At 35.5% G+C, this 19,636-nt stretch overlaps 1 protein-coding gene across 1 annotated transcript; it reads right to left on the minus strand.

The window, feature by feature from the left end:
• Positions 1-9,571: 9,571 nt before the first annotated feature.
• Positions 9,572-18,857, minus strand: LOC123544700 (cysteine-rich PDZ-binding protein-like). Its single transcript, XM_053541418.1, has 5 exons — positions 18,758-18,857; positions 16,090-16,155; positions 15,642-15,696; positions 13,115-13,197; positions 9,572-11,045 (listed from the first exon to the last, which is right to left on the minus strand). Exons 1-5 carry the CDS (start codon positions 18,771-18,773, stop codon positions 10,963-10,965), a joined length of 303 nt encoding a protein of 100 aa, XP_053397393.1. The 5' UTR covers positions 18,774-18,857; the 3' UTR covers positions 9,572-10,962.
• Between the last annotated feature and the right edge of the window lie 779 nt (positions 18,858-19,636).

The following is a 19,636-nucleotide window of genomic DNA, read 5'->3' on the forward strand; positions in this document are numbered from 1 at the left end:
TTCTGTTCTTGTGTCAAGTCCTTAAATATTTTGAACATTCAAGCTGTTTGATATTGCACATTGCCCTGGAATTTCTGTCAATAGTTTTTGAGTCCTTGTCTGAAAGAATAACAGCTATAGCAACTTTTCATGATGACAAAGCACCAATTTAGGACCCATGTTGTTTTTGGGGTCAAAGGTCAAGGTCACAGTAACCCTGAAACGTATTATTCTTTTTCTTGTCTAAGAAAGTAGAATAGCTAAAGCTTTCAAACAATGACCAAGTATGACTTAAGGAAAATTCCTATTGACTGGAGTCAGTACCATACAGGTAAAGGGTCACAGAGACAAAAATTACTTTTCTTTTTATGCTCCCCCTTCAAAGGAGGGGTATATTGTTCTGCAGATGTCGGTCGGCCGGTCGATATGTGAACAGTCTGTTTCCGGATGATAAGTGAATGCTTGGTCCTAGGATCATGAAAGTTGATAGGGAGGTTGTTCATAATTAGCAGATGACCCCTATTGATTTTGAGGTCAGTAGGTCAAACTCATTGGGACCCGGAACAGTTGAACGGTTTCCAGATGATAACTCAGAACGCTTTGGCCTAGTATCATGAAAGGTGATAGGAAGGTTGGTCATGACCAGCAGATGAACCCCTAATGATTTTGAGGTCAAAAGTCAAGGTCACAGTGAAACGGTTTCCGGATGATAACTCAAGAGCGCTTAGGCCTAGGATCATGAAAGCTAATAGGGAGGTTAGTCATGACGAGCAGATGACCCCTTTTGATTTTGAGGTCAGTAGATCAAAGGTCAAGGTCATAGTGACCCGAAACAGTTCAACCATTTCCGGATGATAACTTGAGAATGCTTGGATCTAGGATCACGAAACTTGAAAGGGAGGTTGATATAGATCAGCAGATGACCCCTATTGATTTTGAGGTCAGTAGGCCAAAGATCAAGGTCACAGTGACCCAGAACAGTTAAATGGTTTCCGGATGATAACTCGAGAACAATTTGGCCTAGGATCATAAAAGTTGATAGGGAGGTTGGTCATGACCAGCAGATGACCCCTTTCGGTTTTGAGGTCAGAAGGCCAAAGGTCAAGGTCACATTGACCCAGAACAGTTAAACCGTCTCTGGACGATAACTTGAGGCTTGGGCCTAGGATCACGAACCTTAATAGGGAGGTTGTTCATGACGAGCAGATTACCCCTATTGATTTTGAGAGCAATAGGTCAAAGGTCAAAGTAACATTGACCTGTAACAGTAGAACTTTTCTGTAGTGGCCAAATAATTTTTGGTACTTGTGCAATTACTGAATGCATCAAGAGGGGCATTTCATGTTCTACGAGCTCTTGTTCTATTTTGATCCGACTTGCCTCCCTTTATGTCCCTGATCATGAGCTACTGTACTCAGCCGGCATTACATCAAGTATATCATTTAAAGGCCTATAGCTTTGAAACTTGTTTTCTTTTTATAGGTCATTTATCAACCTCTCTGGGGTCAAGTCACATAACTTTGACATGTATTTTGAATTGAAACTTCACAAGTCTTTGGGGCTCCAAAACTAGCTGATAACATCAAGTCCCATAACTCTATGCATTTTGGCCAAACGATGCCCCCTTTTGGACTAAAGTCTTACAAAGTCCTTGTTAAAGTTTTGCATGCAAGTACATATAGCTATTATTTAAAGGCATATAGCTTTGAAACTTATTTTTTCTTTTTATCAATAACCGACCTTCAAATTACAGGATGAAGCCCTATAACTATGACATGTATTTTGGGCAAATAATGCCCCCTTTTGGACTTAGAAAATCCAGTTCAAGTTTTGCATGCAAGTTACTTTCTTAGTACTATCTCCAAAACTACTGCAGATGATTTTAAACTTCACCCGTGTCTTCTAGGTGATAGCATCAAGTTCAATAACTCTGACATGTATTTTGGCCAAATTATGCTCCCTATTAGACTTACAATATCCTGGTTAAAGTTTTGCATGCAAGTTACTATCGCCAAAACTAATGCAGATACTGGATTAAAACTCTATGGATAAATCAACATTTAGGGTAATACTGTTTCTGGGACAATAATTCCCATAGTCGAGCATTGGCTGTCTTTGGCACAGCTCTTGTTTCTTGGTATTATTTCTTAGTATGCCCCTTTTTTATTTATTTTAAAGTCAATTTCTTGGTATAAACCACGCGTACACACACTTTTCCTTGTTTCTAGTACTTAGTTCCCCATCCCATGCTCTAAAGTAATTGCTGATGACTTGTTTTAATGCCCTGGCACATCCTGCTTGCAAGCTGGTGAATTATACCCTGTGAGGCAGGGAAGCTGTTCTTAAGGTAGTTCTGCACGTTTGAAAAACCGGAAGTGATGGCGTAACATCATTTATCCGGAAAACGTAGAATAACGCCTGGATTCGGCGTACGGAAATTAAAATCAATTTATGAATAAATCGAAAACTGTGAGTAAATTTGTTATAATGGCACTGTTGCTATATTTCTAAAGTCAAAATATAATATTAAAACATATGGCACGTTAAAAAATCAAAATAATGTCTTTAAATTAACGTAAAATGCCCGGTTCCCTTTAATCATGGTAAAATATCTCAAAAATAAGCACACGGACCTATACATTTTATTTCACCAAATTATAGGCCATTAGTTTGTTTACAACTGTGAGAAGTTTCATCAAAATCTACATTGTAGAAATAATTCTGTCCGCGAAAGTGTTATGAAAGTTACGATTTTCCCATAGACTCCCATTATGAAATATTGCGTGAGGTTCAAATTTTTCAAATCAGCCTAGCAAAAAATCAAGCACACAACCCTATCTTTTTTATTTGCTGAATTTTCTAGGTATATTCTGAAGTTTTGAAAAATAGAAGTTTAATCAAATTCTACATTGTAGAAAAAAAATCGAACCAAACGTGCAGAACTACCTTAACAATGTAGGGGCTAATAAGTCGGGTCCTACGGAAATGACTTTTAAAATATTTGCAGGGTTGCAGCCATGATTGATACACTCACACTACATGTTAACTCTGTGTGATAAGTTAACTAGATATCGCTGCAGGATACACAGGCAAAGCTAAAACTGTATCTCTTCATTTTTGGGGGAGATAAAAATGGATACAAGCCGGACAAAATGGAAGCCAAAGTCGTATTACCCTGCCCTTTGAGGGTTTTTCTCATGATGCCAAAGATTTGTCGAGGTTGAAAGCGTGTGGTCAAGCAGTTCTGAGAAATCTGCCTGCTGGCACAGCTTCTGAGATGAATGTGCTAGCCAACACCAGTGAAAGGGTTCCAGCTTGAAACATCTGAAAAATGAGTGAATAAAAGGAGCTCATACAGTCAGCTATACATGCCTTGATGAACTGTTACACAAATATGGAAAGAACTGGAAGACCGGTCATTTATACCAATAGATATTCACCTTGTCTCTTCAAGATGAGCAAAGGATATGAAAATGATAAAATAGTGACAGGCTTATACATTTATTTACAAGTACATTTCCAAACAATCAAATATTTTGTACATAATTACAATCAAATAACAAGAGGGCCAAGATGGCCCTAGGTCGCTCACCTAAGAAACACTCCATAACAGTGTAAAACATGTTTGACCTAGTGATTTCATGGAAACAAATATTCTGACCAATTTTCATTAAGATTGGACCAAAAAATTGATCTCTTGCGATAAAACAAGCATTTTCTTAGATATGACCTAGTTTTTGACCCTAGATGACCCATGTTCAAACTCGACCTAGATTTTATCAAGGCAATCATTCTGACCAAAATTCATGAAGATCACCTCTTGATTTGACCAAGTGACCTAGTTTTTGACCTTAGATGACCCATATTCAAATTCGACCTAGATTTCATTAAGGCATTCAACCTGACCAAATTTCATAAAAATCAATTGAAAAAAACGGTATCACATACACAAGATTTTTCTTTAATTTGACCTAGTGACCTAGTTTTTGACCTCAGATAACCCATATTCAAAATCGACCTAGATTTCATCAAGGCAATCACTCTGACCAAATTTCATGAAGATCAATTGAAAAATACATCCTCTATTGCATACACAATGTTTTTCATCGATTTGACCTAGTGACCTAGTTTTTGACCCCAGATGACCCATTTTCCAACTCAGCCTAGATTTTATCAAGGTAATCATTCTGGCTAAATTTCATGAAGATCAATTGAAAAATACAGCCTCTATTGCATACACAAGGTTTTTCTTTGATTTGACCTAGTGACCTAGTTTTTAACCCCAGATGACCCATTTTCGAATTTGGTCTAAATTTTATCAAGGTAATCATTCTGACCAAAATTCATGAAGATCAATTGAAAAATACAGCCTCTATCGCATACACAAGGTTTTTACGTGATATGACCTAGTGACCTAGTTTTTGACCCGAGATGACCCATTTTCGAACTCGGCTTAGATTTCATCAAGGTTATCATTCTGACCAATATTCATGAAGAAGAATTGAAAAATACAGCCTCTATCGCATACCCAAGGTTTTTCTTTGATTTGACCTAGTGAACTAGTTTTTGACCCGAGATGACCCATTTTCGAACTCGGCTTAGATTTCATCAAGGTTATCATTCTGACCAACATTCATGAAGATTAATTGAAAAATACCGCCTCTATCGCATACACAAGGTTTTTCTTTGATTTGACCTAGTGACCTAGTTTTTGACCAGAGATGACCCATTTTCGAACTCGGCCTACATTTCATCAAAGTTATCATTCTGACCAATATTCATGAAGATTAAATGAAAAATACAGCCTTAATCGCATACACAAGGTTTTTCTTTGATTTGACCTAGTGACCTAGTTCTTGACCCGAGATGACCCATTTTCGAACTCGGCCTAGATTTCATCAAGGTTATCATTCTGACCAATATTCATGAAGATTAATTGAAAAATACAGCCTCTATCACATACACAAGCTAAATGTTGACAGAGGACAGACGACGGACGCCGGACATCGAGCGATCAGAAAAACTCACCTGAGCATTGCTCAGGTGAGCTAAAAAGTTCACAGTACATAAATTACAATACTCAAAAGTAAAAGCAGACAGCATATAATTACTAACAATTTGGAAATTTAGTCCTTCCTAAAAAATTATGACAATGCAGAAACTTTCCTACTTGACTTGTGTTATAGCAAGCAGAACTGGCCGCATTAAAACACAGTCATATTACAATAACACTGTCTCCCCAGAAAACATAAAATCATTCCCATTTTTAACATATAATCCAGTTCATTGCAATGAATTTCAATATTCAGTCCTTATAGATTTTTAAAGGTATTAAACAAAACAAGAGGGTCATGATAACCCTGAATCGCTCACCTGAGTAATATAAGCCACATGTTTAAAACTGTAAACTGATGCTAAAATATTTGAAAGTAGGTCAGAAGGTCATATTCATGGTCAATGAAAGTCAGTTTTACGATCAGAGTACAAAACTGTACATGTAATCCAAATTTCAAGGCTGTATCTTAGATAACAAGAAAGTAGGTCAGTAGGTCAAGGTCACAGTCAGGTGACCCCTAATCACTAGGGGTCATCAGGTAATTATAATTAAACAGTCTAGGAAATATGATCTGAGAATCTTTTAGGTATTTATTCCTATATAACTCGTTAAACAAATGACCCACGCTCTTTTCACCAAAGGGGAATAATTTGAACAATCTTGTTGGAAATCCACTAGGCAATGCTACATACCAAATATCAAAGGCCTAGGCCTTAAACTTTCAGACAAGATTTTTTTCCCCTATGTAAGTCTTTGTTAAATTTCGGACCCCCAGGACAGGGCCTCTTTTCAACCCAGGGGCATAATTTTAACAATTTTGGTAGAGAAACACTAGGAAAGGCAACCTACTTGATATCAAAAGCCTAGGCCTTGCAGTTTCATGCAAGAAGATTTTTTTTCCTATATAAGTCCATGTAAAACATGAGACCCTCTAGGGCAGGGCCTCTTTTCATACAGGGGCATAATTTGAACAGTTTTGGTAGAGGACTACAAGGCAATGCTACATACAAAATATCAAAGGCCTAGCTCATGTGGTTTCAGACAAGAAGATTTTTAAAGTTTTTTACTATAAAGGTCTATGTTAAACTTGTGACCCCCGGGGCGGGGCCTCTTTTCACCTCAGGGGCACTATTTGAACAATCTTGATAGAGGACCGTAAGATGATGTCACATGCTAAATATTAAGGCTCTTGCCTTGAGGTTAGGGGGACAAAAAATTTTTTTTAATTTTTTTTCCTTTGGGTTTTGCCAGGGGAAACCCAGAATTCAAAGGGAAAAAAAATTTCTTTGAAAAATTTTTTAAAGGGGGGACCACCCAAAGGGAAACTTTCCCTTTTAAATTTTGGTGAAATTTCCCGGGGGTTTTTCAAGATTTTTTGACACTGAGGGGCCACAAAAGCTCACCATGACCCTTTTGGCCCTCAGGAAGCAAAAAACCCCTTTTTTCATCTATCAACATTGTTTAATATCCCTTTCCCCGGGGTTGAATGGAATAAGGCGAGCCCCTTTTGAAAAAATTTTGGCAACCCAAAATTTTTAAAAACAACGGGGCACTTTCTTGTTGTTTTTTTAAAAATTTTGGTGATTTTTAACCTTTAGGGCCCTTTTTTTTACAAGAAAAAAAACAAAAATTAAAACCCCCCCAAAGGGGGATTTCTGCTCACATTTACATGCCCCAGGGGAAATTTAAAACAGTCAAAGGGCCAAACCTTTTATTTTTAAAAATAACGTTCATTTAATGATAAAAAAGGGGATGGGTTTTCTTATTATTGTTTTACCCTAATCGCGGGCTTATTTAATTTTGGTTTTTTCCAAAAAAAATTTAAACTGAGCTTATTTTTGACTAAAATAAAAAAAAAACCAAAATTTTTTAAATTTACAAAAATTTATCACCCATGTCCCCTTTTTAATCAAACCTTTTCAAGCGCCCAAAACCAGTCCCCAACAGGGCCCGGAAAGAAAAGCCAAATACAACTTTTTTTTCTGGAAATTTAATGTAAAAGGAAGTTCGGGTTGTTATACTTTCTCCATGATCAAGGGGAATTTATTTCAAAATGTATCATTTTAAAATTATATCACCTTTTTGGTTTTCAGGTGGAAAAACGACGAACAAGGAAACCCTTTTTAAATAAAAAACTTTTAAAAAAAAATTTTTAAAAAAATACTTTATTTTTGATCCTCGACTATTTTGGGGTTTGGTTCGAAAGAAAAGGGATATCCCCCCCTTAAAAGGGCCCCTTTTAACACTATTTTTTAACCCCACTCATTTGACACTTTTACTTTTTAAAATTTACTGACAGCGAAAAAAGGGGAAAAAAAAACCTAATTTTTGTTTTTGATAAAAACCGAACTCATTTTACTTAAAATGGAAAAAAACCTAACTTACATGAAATTGTTTTGAGGGTTTTAAACCCCCCTAACTAAACAAATTTTTCTATAGAAAGGGAAGATTTACATGACAGGTCTGATTGGGGGAAACTTATTTTTAAAATTTTGGGTTTTGTCTTCAAATTTTTGTCAAAATTTTTAAAGATTTTTTTATTTTTCCCCCAAACAAAAGGGAAAAATATTTTTTCATAATTTTAATTTAAATCCCAAATAGAAATTTTTTTGGAATAAACCCTAAAAAAAAACCAGTAAAAATAAAAATTTATTATTTTTACTTTAAAAAAATTTTTTTAATACCCCCGGATTTTCGAAGTTCTTACCCCCCAACCCCCTCCCTCCCCCCCCCCCCTCTCTCTCTCCCCACAACACCAACACACACACCAACACAGAGTTTTGGAAGAATTTTTTTGTTTCAAATCTTTAATCGAAATATGAAAGGATTTTTATAGAGGTGTAAGGGAAATATTTTTGATATTTTTTTAAAGGGTTTTAAAATTTATTTTTATTATTAAAATATGATATTTTTCGAAAGGGGAAAAAGGGGGAAAAAAGGGGTTGTGTGTGTGGGGGTTGGGGTGTGTGTTTGTTGTTGTTTGGTGGGGGGGGGTGGGGGATGATGAAAGGACTGAGGGGAAGGGGGTTTGGGAAACCCTTTACTTTTTTCCCACTTTTTCCAGGGACATTTAAAAACCATTTGTCCATTTTAAAAATTAAACTTGCTCGGGGTTTGTTTTTTTTAAACCTTCAGGAAAGCGCAAAAAACGGGAATCGATTCCCTTTTTTTGGGAAACAATGAAAAAAAAGCAACACAGAAACGGTGGTAAAAATAAGCGGTTAAAAAATTTGGGTCTTTTAACTTTATAAAAGTCAAAAAAATCGCGAAAGCAGGTTCTGATTTTTTAGGTCTTCCCCGAAACCTCCCCCACGCAAGGGGTGCAAAGCCAAAAAATTTCAGAGAAAAACTTTTTAAAACTTCCCCGGACTTCTTTTAGTCAAAACTTGCGATCTCTGTGTCCCTTTTTAAATTTAAATTTGGGCTGCAAAACGGGGTTAAAATTTTTTTTAAATTTTTCCTGATTTCTTTAAATGCCTTTCATTTTCTCTGTGTGTAACCCTTATTTTCCCTTTTTTAAATTTTTTGGGTTCAGAATCTTACTTAAATCCCAAATTTTTTTCTTCGCTACTTAAGTATTTTTTTTCCCCCCCACCCTTTAAAGCATTTATAGGGTTTCTTCTTTTATTTTTTTTTTTTTTAAATTTTGGGCCAATTTTTTTTTTTAAAAATGGACCCCAACTTTTTGGGGGAGTGTAAAGCAAATTTTTTTTTATTTTTTGTTTTAATTTTTCCCTAAATCTGTATGGGAAATTACTTTTTCGTTTTTTTTGCTATTACAATGGTCTTTTTTGGGTTTTAAAATGCGCTGTAACAGTAGGGAAAATTTTTGTGTTTGGGGTTTTTTTTATCTACTTAAGCCAATGCTTTTTTTGGGTTTTTAATATTTTTTAACCCATTTTTGCTTTTTATTACAGCTTTTTTCTTATGTTGACTTATTTACAGGGGTTTTTTTTGTGGGAAAAATTTTAGCTTTAAAAATAGTGTTAAAAAGTTTATACTTTCCCGGGATTTAAAATTAAATCTTTTTGGGACTAAAATCTCTCTGATTTTTTATCATATCCCCCCGGTTACATTTTGCGCAAACATGTCAAAAAACCCATTTCTTTATCACCCCCCCATACCCCTGAAGCAACACACAACCCTAAATTATTTTTTTTTTTTTCCCCTCATTTTAAACCTGAAAAAGTATGCTTGTCCGCGGACCACAGAAGGGAAAAAGCACTTTTTTCCCCCGGGCAAAAAATCCCCGGGGCGGTTTATTTTGGAATGGGAATCCCCCCTCAAAGAATTTGGGAATCAGCATTCCAAAAAAAAAAGCACAAACGAACAGCTTTTCCCCGTTTTTTAAAGGTGTTTTTTTTTCCCCTTCCCTAAGTTCTTTTTTTTATCCAGCACTTTTTCCCAGTACCGTTGGGAAATTTTCCCCAAAAATTTTAAAAAAACCCCCTCTTAATAAATTTAAAATTTTTTTAAAGCTATAAAAATCGATTTAAAACTCTGATACGGGTTCAAATTGTCAAAGAGATATTTACGGAACTAATACATTTAATAAGTAAGGTCTTGCTGCAATTTCTGGTACTTTAAAACAGTTAGAAACATAAAACATATTCATTTTGAAGACTTTTTGAGTACATTTTAATGATTTCCAGCCACATAATGTGACATTTCGATTGAAATATTTAGTACACAAAACATGTTATCAATACAGGATATTATGACTATCAAAAGTTTTACGCTAACATTGCATACTCACACAAAAACACGAAAAAAGACAAGGAAATTAACTACATACATCGTCTTTCTGTCAGCCATGTTGGCACTGAGTTAGGGTCGCTGAACAGAGTTAGGATTATCCGGGTACATGGCGTGTTTATAAATAATTAGATGTGATTTTTAGCTCGACTATTCGAAGAATAGGGGAGCTATCCTACTCACCCCAAATATTTTCAAAGTCCATTGAGATATTGCTTTCATATTTTGCATACTTGTTTACCATCATGACCCCAGTCTGTAAAAAGTAGGAGGCAACTCTATCAAGCATTTTGACTGAATTATGGCCCCTTTTCGACTTAGAATAAATGTTAAAGTTTGCATACCACCCCAAACATTTTCAAAGTCCATTGAGATATTGCTTTCATATTTTGCATACTTGTTTACCATCATGACCCCAGTCTGTAAAAAGGAGGAGGCAACTCTATCAAGCATTTTGACTGAATTATGGCCCTTTTCAACTTAGAATAAATGTTAAAGTTTGCGTACCACCCCAAATATTTTCAAAGTCCATTGAGATATTGCTTTCATATTCTGCATACTTGTTTACCATCATGACCCCAGTCTGTAAAAAGGAGGAGGCAACTCTATCAAGCATTTTGACTGAATTATGGCCCTTTTCAACTTAGAATAAATGTTAAAGTTTGCGTACCACCCCAAATATTTTCAAAGTCCACTGAGATATTGCTTTCATATTTTGCATACTTGTTTACCATCATGACCCCAGTCTGTAAAAAGGAGGAGGCAACTCTATCAAGCATTTTGACTGAATTATGACCCCTTTTCGACTTAGAATATGCTTATTGTAATGTTAAAGTTTTACTCATTGCTTATATTATACTATCAAGCACTGAGAATAGTCGAGCGCGCTGTCCACTGACAGCTCTTGTTGATATTGAAATAAGATGCTCTGAATGTATTTCCATTATGCATTTTATAACACATTTAACATATATCAAAGTCACATGAAATTAAGTCAGTTTTCAGACAAAACATAAAATGCATGATAAAATGTGTCACTGTGGAGCTTCTTGGCCATTACGAATTGTGATGATATGTTATGACACATTTTTTTCCAAACTGAAACCTTTGAATCCTTCACAAATATTCTTTCAAATTAAAAACAGTTCATTATGCCATTCAACATTGAGATCTCAAGTAGACGACTGTCTATAATTTGTTGTGTTGATGATTTTCTTGCCACACATTGCACAGATTCCTTTCTTGTATGCACAGCCTGCAATAAATACACTGTATCAAACTAATGTTTGACTGGCTTACTGACTCACAGTCTGACATACAAGCAATTTTGTTTCCAGTTCAATCATCTCAGACAGCATTTTGCTGTGCCTGTAACTCATATGTGCAGTCTCTATACTGGTGGTTATTACCTCAATATAATTCTTATCCAGCTATGTAAAAAAAAATCCTTAAATGCTAAAGTTATAAATTCCTTCAAAAAAAATTCAAAAGCCTTCAGTTTTTCTCCATTATGCAAATACTCTCTGAAACTTTTTCTACTGAATGTGTTAAATGTAATTTTGACACTGCTCAATCATTTCCCTAGAAAATACTGAAGGTACTGGGCCAAGGGGCTGCTGCTGCTGGACAGGAGAGGGAATATACTACCTTCCCATCACTAACAGGAGCTTCTATGGTAATGGTAAGTACACAAGGAAAGGAAATATAATTTTCAATTTATATATTTTACATTATAATTATATCTGCAGTATCACATCAAGCATCCTTCTATAACAAAACAAGGCAGCCGAGTACATTATTAGTTTCTCCCAGAGTATGTTTAAAGGGGATCTGGACATTTGCCCCCAAACAAAAAAGTGGACTGCTGGACAATTCCCCCAAAGATGAAATGGTAGAAAGGACATTTACCCACTCCAGTGCTTATTTCTGAAACCTCGACCCCCCCCCCCCCCCGCCAGCAAATATCAAACTTCAATGTTTTAAATGGTACAATGTACAATCTTTGATCAAGACTTAGGGGGATCTGTGAAAAGATTTCTTGCATAAACTAGCAAATGCTTTTTTTAGCTCACCTGAGCACGAAGTACTCAAAGGTGAGCTTTAGTGATCGCCCTGTGTCCGTCGTCCGTCCGTCATCAACAAATTGTCTGTTTACACTCTAGAGGTCACATTTTTGGCCCAATCTTAATGAAACTTGGTCAGAATGTTACTCTCAATAAAATCTTGAATGAGTTCAATATTGGGTCATCTGGGGTCAAAAACTAGGTCACCAGGTCAAATCAGAGGAAAAGCTTGTTAACACTCTAGAGGTCACAATTTTGGCCCAATCTTAATGAAACTTGGTCAGAATGTTACTCTCAATAAAATCTTGGATGAGTTTGATATTGGGTCATCTGGGGTCAAAAACTAGGTCACCAGGTCAAATCAAAGGAAAAGCTTGTTAACACTGTAGATGCCGCATTTATGACTGTATCTTCATGAAACATGGTCAGAATGTTAATATTGATGATCTTAAGGTCCAATTTGAATCTGGGTCATGTCGGGTCAAAAACTAGGTCACCAGGTCAAATCAAAGGAAAAGCTAGTTAAGACTTTAAAGGCCACATTTATGACCATATCTTTGTGAAACTTGGTCAGAATATTAATCTTGATGATCTTTAGGTCAAATTTAAATCTAGGTCAGGTGGGGTCAAAAACTAGGTCACTAGGTCAAATCAAAGGAAAAGCTTGTTAACACTCTAGAGGCCATATTTATGATCATATTGTAATGAAACTTGGTCAAAATGTTAATCTTGATGGTCTATAGCTAACGTTCAAATCTGGGTTAGGTGGGGTCAAAAACTAGGTCACAAGGTCAAATCAAAGGAAAAGCTTGTTAACATTCTAGAGGGAATATTTATGATGTATCTTCATGAAACTTAGTCAGAATGTTAAACTTGATGATCTTTAGGACAAGTTCGAATCTGGGTCATGTTGGTTCAAAAACTAGGTCACCAGGTCAAATCAAAGGAAAAGCTAGTTAACACTTTAGAGGCCACATTTATGATCAAATCTTAATGAAACTTGGTCAGAATGTTAATCTTGATGATCTTTAGGTCAATAGGTCAGGTGAACGATACAGGGCCTTCATGGCCCTCTTGTTTGAACTGTATGCATTGTTTTTCTTAATAAATGAAATCCTTGGGACTGTTGATCAAGAACAAGCGCATGGGTTCTAAATTTCAGAAAACCCTGTCTTTAGAAAGGCAGACATGTAACCCTTATAATCTAACGCCAGGTATGAACAGACATCTACACATTTATAATGTCATTTATAAAATATACCTTGACAGTAATGGGAGCCCTTCTGATGGACCGAAGACTTACAGATTCTACATTTCTCAAATGCTGTACTGTACGGGGAATATCTGAAAATATCAATTAATATGATAAACAGTAGGTGAATGTTTGAAAAGATAAATTCATATGATGCATTGCACAAAAAGTATTCGAAAACATCAATATGATTTACTGTACAAGGAGTATCTGAAAGTGTCAATATGATTTCCTGTAGGGGAGTATCTGAAAATACTAATTTCTCTTATTTATATTGCAAGACAAGCAAGTTCTTCGTTTTTATTTTGTATTATCAAGTAAACATGTATTAATCGCACATTAATGCACAACAGGATCACACCTTTTTTCCTTTAAAATTCCAGTATCTTTTAACTCAGGGAGTCGGTGATACTTCTTACATATGTGCATAACCAATAAGGTAGTTTGGCATGAAAAATAGCCAAAGACTGATCAGGACTTTGTTTTACCAAGATGGAAAGGGACCTAAGTCGATTATTAGGAAGAAATAAGAATGATGTCAACATAATACGACACATGTCCCTTGTAAATGCTTGACAGAACGATAAATGAAGTCCACAACAGGGCTGTAGCTCCAAAAGTCCAAGACAAAGGACTGGAACTGCCGAAAAAAGTAACTGGATATACAAGTCCCAGCAATATGCACATGTCCGCTTCGTGTTGATAATGTACACCAAAATTCATTTCAATTGGATGGAAACTGCAGGAGAAGCCTACACAATGTTCTGATGTATTTGTAATATTTCAAAGTCTAAAAAAGGGCAGTTACACTGAAATAAGTAATTGGACCTGAAAGTCCCAATAAAATGTGCACTGCATGTCCACTTCATGTTGATGATGTATACCAAGTTTCATTTAATTAGATGAAAACTGTAGGAACTGAGAAGACAATGTTCTGATGTAATACTTAAAAGTCTAAAAATGGGCTGTAACTCCAAACAAGAGGGTCATGATGACCCTGGATCGCTCACCTGAGTAATGTGAGCTACATGTTTCAAATGTCAAACTGACGCTAAAATATCAAGAAAGTCAGTAGGTCACATTCATGGTCAATGAAATTCAGTTTTACGATCGGTGTGCAAAACTGTGTATGTCATCCAAATTTAAAGGCCGTATCCTAAAAAACAAGAATGTAGGTCAGCAGGTCAAGGTCACAGTCAAGTGACATCATTTTACTTGGGGTCATCAGGTAATAACAATTGAACAGTCTTGGAAAAAGGATCAGATAATTTTTTAAGTATTTTTTCCTATAAAACTCATATAATAACTAAGTGACCCAAGGGTGGGCCTCTTTTAACCCCAGGGGCATAATTTGAACACTTTTGGTAGAGTACTACTAGGCAATGCATCATACTAAATATCAAAAGCCTAGGTCCTGTGGTTTTAGACAAGAAGATTTGTAAAGCTTTTTTCCTATGTAAGTCTATATAATACTTGGGACCCCCAGGGCAGGGCCTCTTTTCACCCGGGGGGTACATTTTGAACAATTTTGGTTAAGGACTATAAGACAATACTACAAACCAAATATCAAAGGCATAAGTCTTGTGGTTTCAGACAAGAAGATTTTTAAACTTTTTTTTCCAATATAAGTCTATGTAAAACTTGGGACCCCAAGGGCGGGGCCATATATGACCTAGGGGGATAATTTGAACAACCTTGGTAGAGGACCACTAGATGATGCTACAAACTAAATGTTAAAGCCCTAGGCTGTGTGGTTTTGTACAAGAAGATTTTCAAAGTTTTCCCTAAATAAGTCTATATAAACCATGTGTCCCCCAGGGCGGGGCAACATTTGACCCTAGGGGGAAAATTTGAACAATCTTGGTAGAGGACCACTAGATGATGCTACACACCAGATACTAAAGCCCTAGGTCCTGTGGTTTTGGATAAGAAGATTTTTGGCAACCAGAGTTCTGCATGGAATTCAATTCTTTTAACAATTTTGAAAGAGGGCTACTTAAGGATCATTCTTGTGAAGTTTGGTGTAATTCTGCCCAGTGGTTTTCAAGAAGAAGATTTTTTTAGAAAATTTTGACGGACGACGCACGACTGATGACGGACATTGAGCAGTCACAAAATCTCACCATGAGCCTTTGGCTCAGGTGAGTTAAAAAGGACTGCAAGTCCAGAAAACTATTGTACATGAAAGTTCCAAGAACATGCATACAGTTACGTCCACTTCAGGTTGTTGAAATATACCAAGTTTCATTTCAGATGGATGGAAACTTTAGATGATGAGTATAAAATATAGTGTGATGGGTCTTGAACATGGGAAGCTTTGAGGCATAAAATAGCTTGGTAAGGAGAAATAATGTCAATTTTAGGGGAAAATTGCATAATCTGAAAAAATTATGTCTTAGGGAAAGTGGCCTAGTAACAGTTCATAGTACAGAAGAAATAAAGCCCTGCTTAAGGCTGAACCGGATAATACTATTGGCATAATGAAAATGTAGTACATAATTGCAATTGGCACTGGTTTTTAAGAAATTGCACATACCTGTTCTTTTTCATTGTAAGTGCTTTATTTTCATTCACTGACCGGCCACCTCCTTCTGTAAAACAGAAACAAAAATGTGCAACACTAAATTTAGAGTACACAAACAAGGACGTAAATATCTACATCCTTGGTACAAATTTCCAATATCTGTTAAGTACCTGTAAGCAATGGAATAACTATACAATAAAACACAACATGTGAAATAATTTCCAAAATATTTCTGCTAAAACTGGGCTTTATTAAGGTATAAAATCATTTGTAATGGAAATTAAGAGATTAATTTTATCTTGGGATGATGCTGGGCCTCTGATGAGATAGAATGGATGTATAAGATTTATGAGCTGAACCATCAATGCAGCACTGACCAAGCAAACGGAGTAAAACATTATAACTGCTTCTATATTTTTGTTTAAGATATATATATATTAGAAAAAAAAATCAATTTTACCTGTTGTGTTTCTTGCACCAGACTTCCATGGGTCAGGTGTTATCACTTTGCCAAGCTTTTTCTGACCTGAAATAATAACAATCACTGTACTACAAATGTGCAATTGAAAAATCAAGCTCATGGTCTGCCTTGGTATAGGTTTAAAGTTTAGCTCACCCACTGTTTGTGTAAACTTTACAGCATGTTCATTTCCACCAAGTCTGGCATAGAATGTATATATGACACTGAAAAAATGATATTGATAAAAATGTAAGAAAAATGTAAATTTTCTGCATTGCAACAGATTACTACCTTCTACACAACTGCATAATATGTTTGGTTATTTATAAGAAATCTTGCAAAAATCTTTTCAACAGTACATTCATTTTTCAACACTAATAACTTAATAATTGTTCACCTTGCATGAGGATGGAGCATGTGATGCCAATGCTGCTCTGCCAATGGCTAATAAAATGCCACTTATGCTACAATTTTTTCAATTTGGCTACAAATTTGATGGTCCATTTTGCAATTTTAAACATATTTTTGTATGATTTTAATAGCTTTTTCTTTATTTGGCTACAGCCAATCATTGGCCAGGGTGGGCCCTGGACTCTTGTGATTCCTAAACAGATGTTAAGTATGAGCAACACCTTGAGAGAAGCAACAATTTCCAAAACGAGCCTTTCACCAAAATATTTTTCTTTAGAGAATATAATAATCAACTTTTCTAGCACGCCCTTACATTAATTGTATTCACTTTGATTGCTTATGGCTAACTTGTTAATTGGCACCTTCATATGGGCAATATCTCCACTTGCGTCACAGTACACAGTCATGTAAAATTAATGGTTTTAATGCTTGTGCATGATGCTGTGTAGACACGGTAAACGTTAATCGTGTACAGTACATACATCGGTTTAAATCACCAGAAAATTCGTAATTCTGGAAATTATCTGACAATTTTTACATTTATCAATGAGGAATTGAATCCCCTTTTGATACATGTAAGTATTATTTGAATTCATCTCTAATTGGTAACACAATTGGCATTTAAACCTATAGCCTTACTCATTTGGCTTATCAGGATGACTTATTTTTTTGATTTGATATCTTATAGTTGTCATCCCTCCAAGTGAAGGGATGGCGACAGTCAAAAGTTCTCACATGGTCTCAAAACGTCCTATTATTTGGACTATTAAACCTATAGAATGTAAAGCGTCAGCAGCGATGAAAATTTCATAGGAAGTTTCCTCTACTATTTTGGATTTTTGTGTATTTCGCGTGAGTGGAGATATTGCTCATAGGAAAAAATATCTCAATATTTCCTAGTAGGGGTGCGTATCGGTCAAAATGATCGATACGGTATTTGTATCGATACAAAATGATCGATATTCGATATATCATATGATATTTTCTAACGGAATAATAACAGAGTACAAGTCCATTATAGTAATGCAATATGAACTTTATTACTAGTATTGATTTATCACTTTTAAGGTCAGTCTATTCTGAGACAAAATCACAGGACTTGGATACATTTTTCTTTAGGAAACAGAGGCAAGCATGTTAGAATTGTTGTTTTACCATTTTAAATTAACTATTTTGAAGAAATAAATAGCAGTTGATTCAATATTTCGGAATGGTATCTTTCAAAAATGACATGAGCTTCTCAATTCAAACCGAGAACAAAAGGTGTGATAGTCTTTTTGTTACGATCAAATAGCCAGTAATTACCGGCAATTAGTGTGTCACCTCTGTCAGTTTTGTTGTTCACAGTTTGATCTCGGTTAAAGATAATACTCGATCTTTAATTAGTATCATAAATTTTGTGATTTATTGAAATTTTTTTCATCAAAATACTTCTTAGTTTATATGAAATTAATTTTGTTTGAATGAAAATTAAACCATTCAATCTTTTACGGAACGTAACGGCAATCTTAGATTTTAGCGGTGGCAGTTAGCATGGAGAGTAGTTTCCCTTTACCAAAATGGCAAACGTTGGAAACAAAACTTGTCCTGAAGTTGGAAAATCGTCTATACCTGTGTATAATGCACATCCACGATTCCGGGGTGGTCCCGGGGGTAAAAAATCTGCGCATTATTCATGGGTATCTTCGGTAAAGAGGCTATTTACCATGTAGTTAATGATTAGTTTATTTTTTATCGATATTTTGATCGATACAGGAACTTTAGATCCAATGTATCGATCGAACCATGAATACCGGTATTCGATACATATCGAGAACCGGTACGCACCCCTATTTCCTAGGATTGTGTCAAATTAGTCTGGCTAACGTTTATCGCATATACACTCAAGATGCGATAAAACCAGCAATAAAACCAGTAACTTTACACGACTGTGTACTGTGATTTCTCCATTATTTTGTCCTCGTTTAGATTGCTCGTAACAAATATAAACTGGGGGTGCGACACCTTATGTACCAGTCACTTTATGTACCAGACACGTTATGTACCACTTTGACACTTAGTGTACCACCTATATATTATTACTATAAGGTTTATGAGACTTATCTTGTATTGGAACTTGTATTGGTCTTGTAGCATTTATCTGGGACCTGATAAATCAATCTGAAACTGAAAGTCGAATTATTGCAGGATGACAAACAGGGTTTCACTCAGTCAAACATGAAGTAATCTGGAACAAGACAACAGACATTTTACTTACACTTTTCGCACACCATCTTTGATATACGTTCCTTAAAGTATGACAAAATCGGACTGACGTTTGCTTGGTTTGTTTGTGATCTATTTTTTCACAATGTCGTGAGTTTTACTAGCCTTTATACGGAAGATACGGAAATACCCGATGTTTCACGAATGCATGTATCTAAAGTGTGCCTTTACTCGTCACTTATCCGTACATTATTGGTTACCGAGCCATTAAATTTATTTGACTAGTTAACAAAAAAGTAGGAGAGATAAATACTTCACCATAAAGACAAAATTGCCTTCAACAAACACCACTGAGTAATAAACTTCTTTGAAAACACGGTACCACTATTTTTCAACTCTGGTGGTGATACAAGACACAAGTACAACATTATAACATATTAGCTTTAAGCTATTTTCCGACAAACACAAGTGAATAAGCTCAACATATGTAAAACAGCTGTAAGAAACTGCATACATGTTAAAGCATATTTAAAGAAATATAAAATATAAGCAACATAAAACAAAGCTGAAACTAAGCAAATAAGAATAAATCACAATTTAACACACACATATAAAAGCACATTAAAGCAACATAAAAATAGCTAGCACTAAAAACAAAAAAAAAAAAAAGAGACAGAAGAAATCGCATACATGTTAAAGCACAATAAAATAACTTAAAACATAATGGACTCAAGAAAAATAAGAAGACATCGACATTACCAGCATACAACAGGCTTTAACTAAGCTAAAAATGAGACCAAGGATTACACACACAGAAATAAAGATAAATACATTTAAAGGCGGTGGTATTATAAAATGCATGCATTATCACGACAAAGCAAGCAAAGCACAAACAAAACTAAACAAAAACTAAGAAACACAGGGGAAGCAA

The sequence above is a fragment of the Mercenaria mercenaria genome, chromosome 1 (assembly GCF_021730395.1).
Source record: "Mercenaria mercenaria strain notata chromosome 1, MADL_Memer_1, whole genome shotgun sequence".
Lineage (NCBI taxonomy): Eukaryota > Metazoa > Mollusca > Bivalvia > Venerida > Veneridae > Mercenaria > Mercenaria mercenaria.

Excerpts from the sequence above, each read along its gene's own strand:
- LOC123544700 (XM_053541418.1), bottom strand. Across the intron at positions 15,697-16,089 it reads TGGTGCAAGAAACACAACAG|AAGGAGGTGGCCGGTCAGTG; the intron begins GTAAAATTGATT and ends TCTGTTTTACAG. Across the intron at positions 11,046-13,114 it reads GGGCTCCCATTACTGTCAAG|GCTGTGCATACAAGAAAGGA; the intron begins GTATATTTTATA and ends TATTTATTGCAG.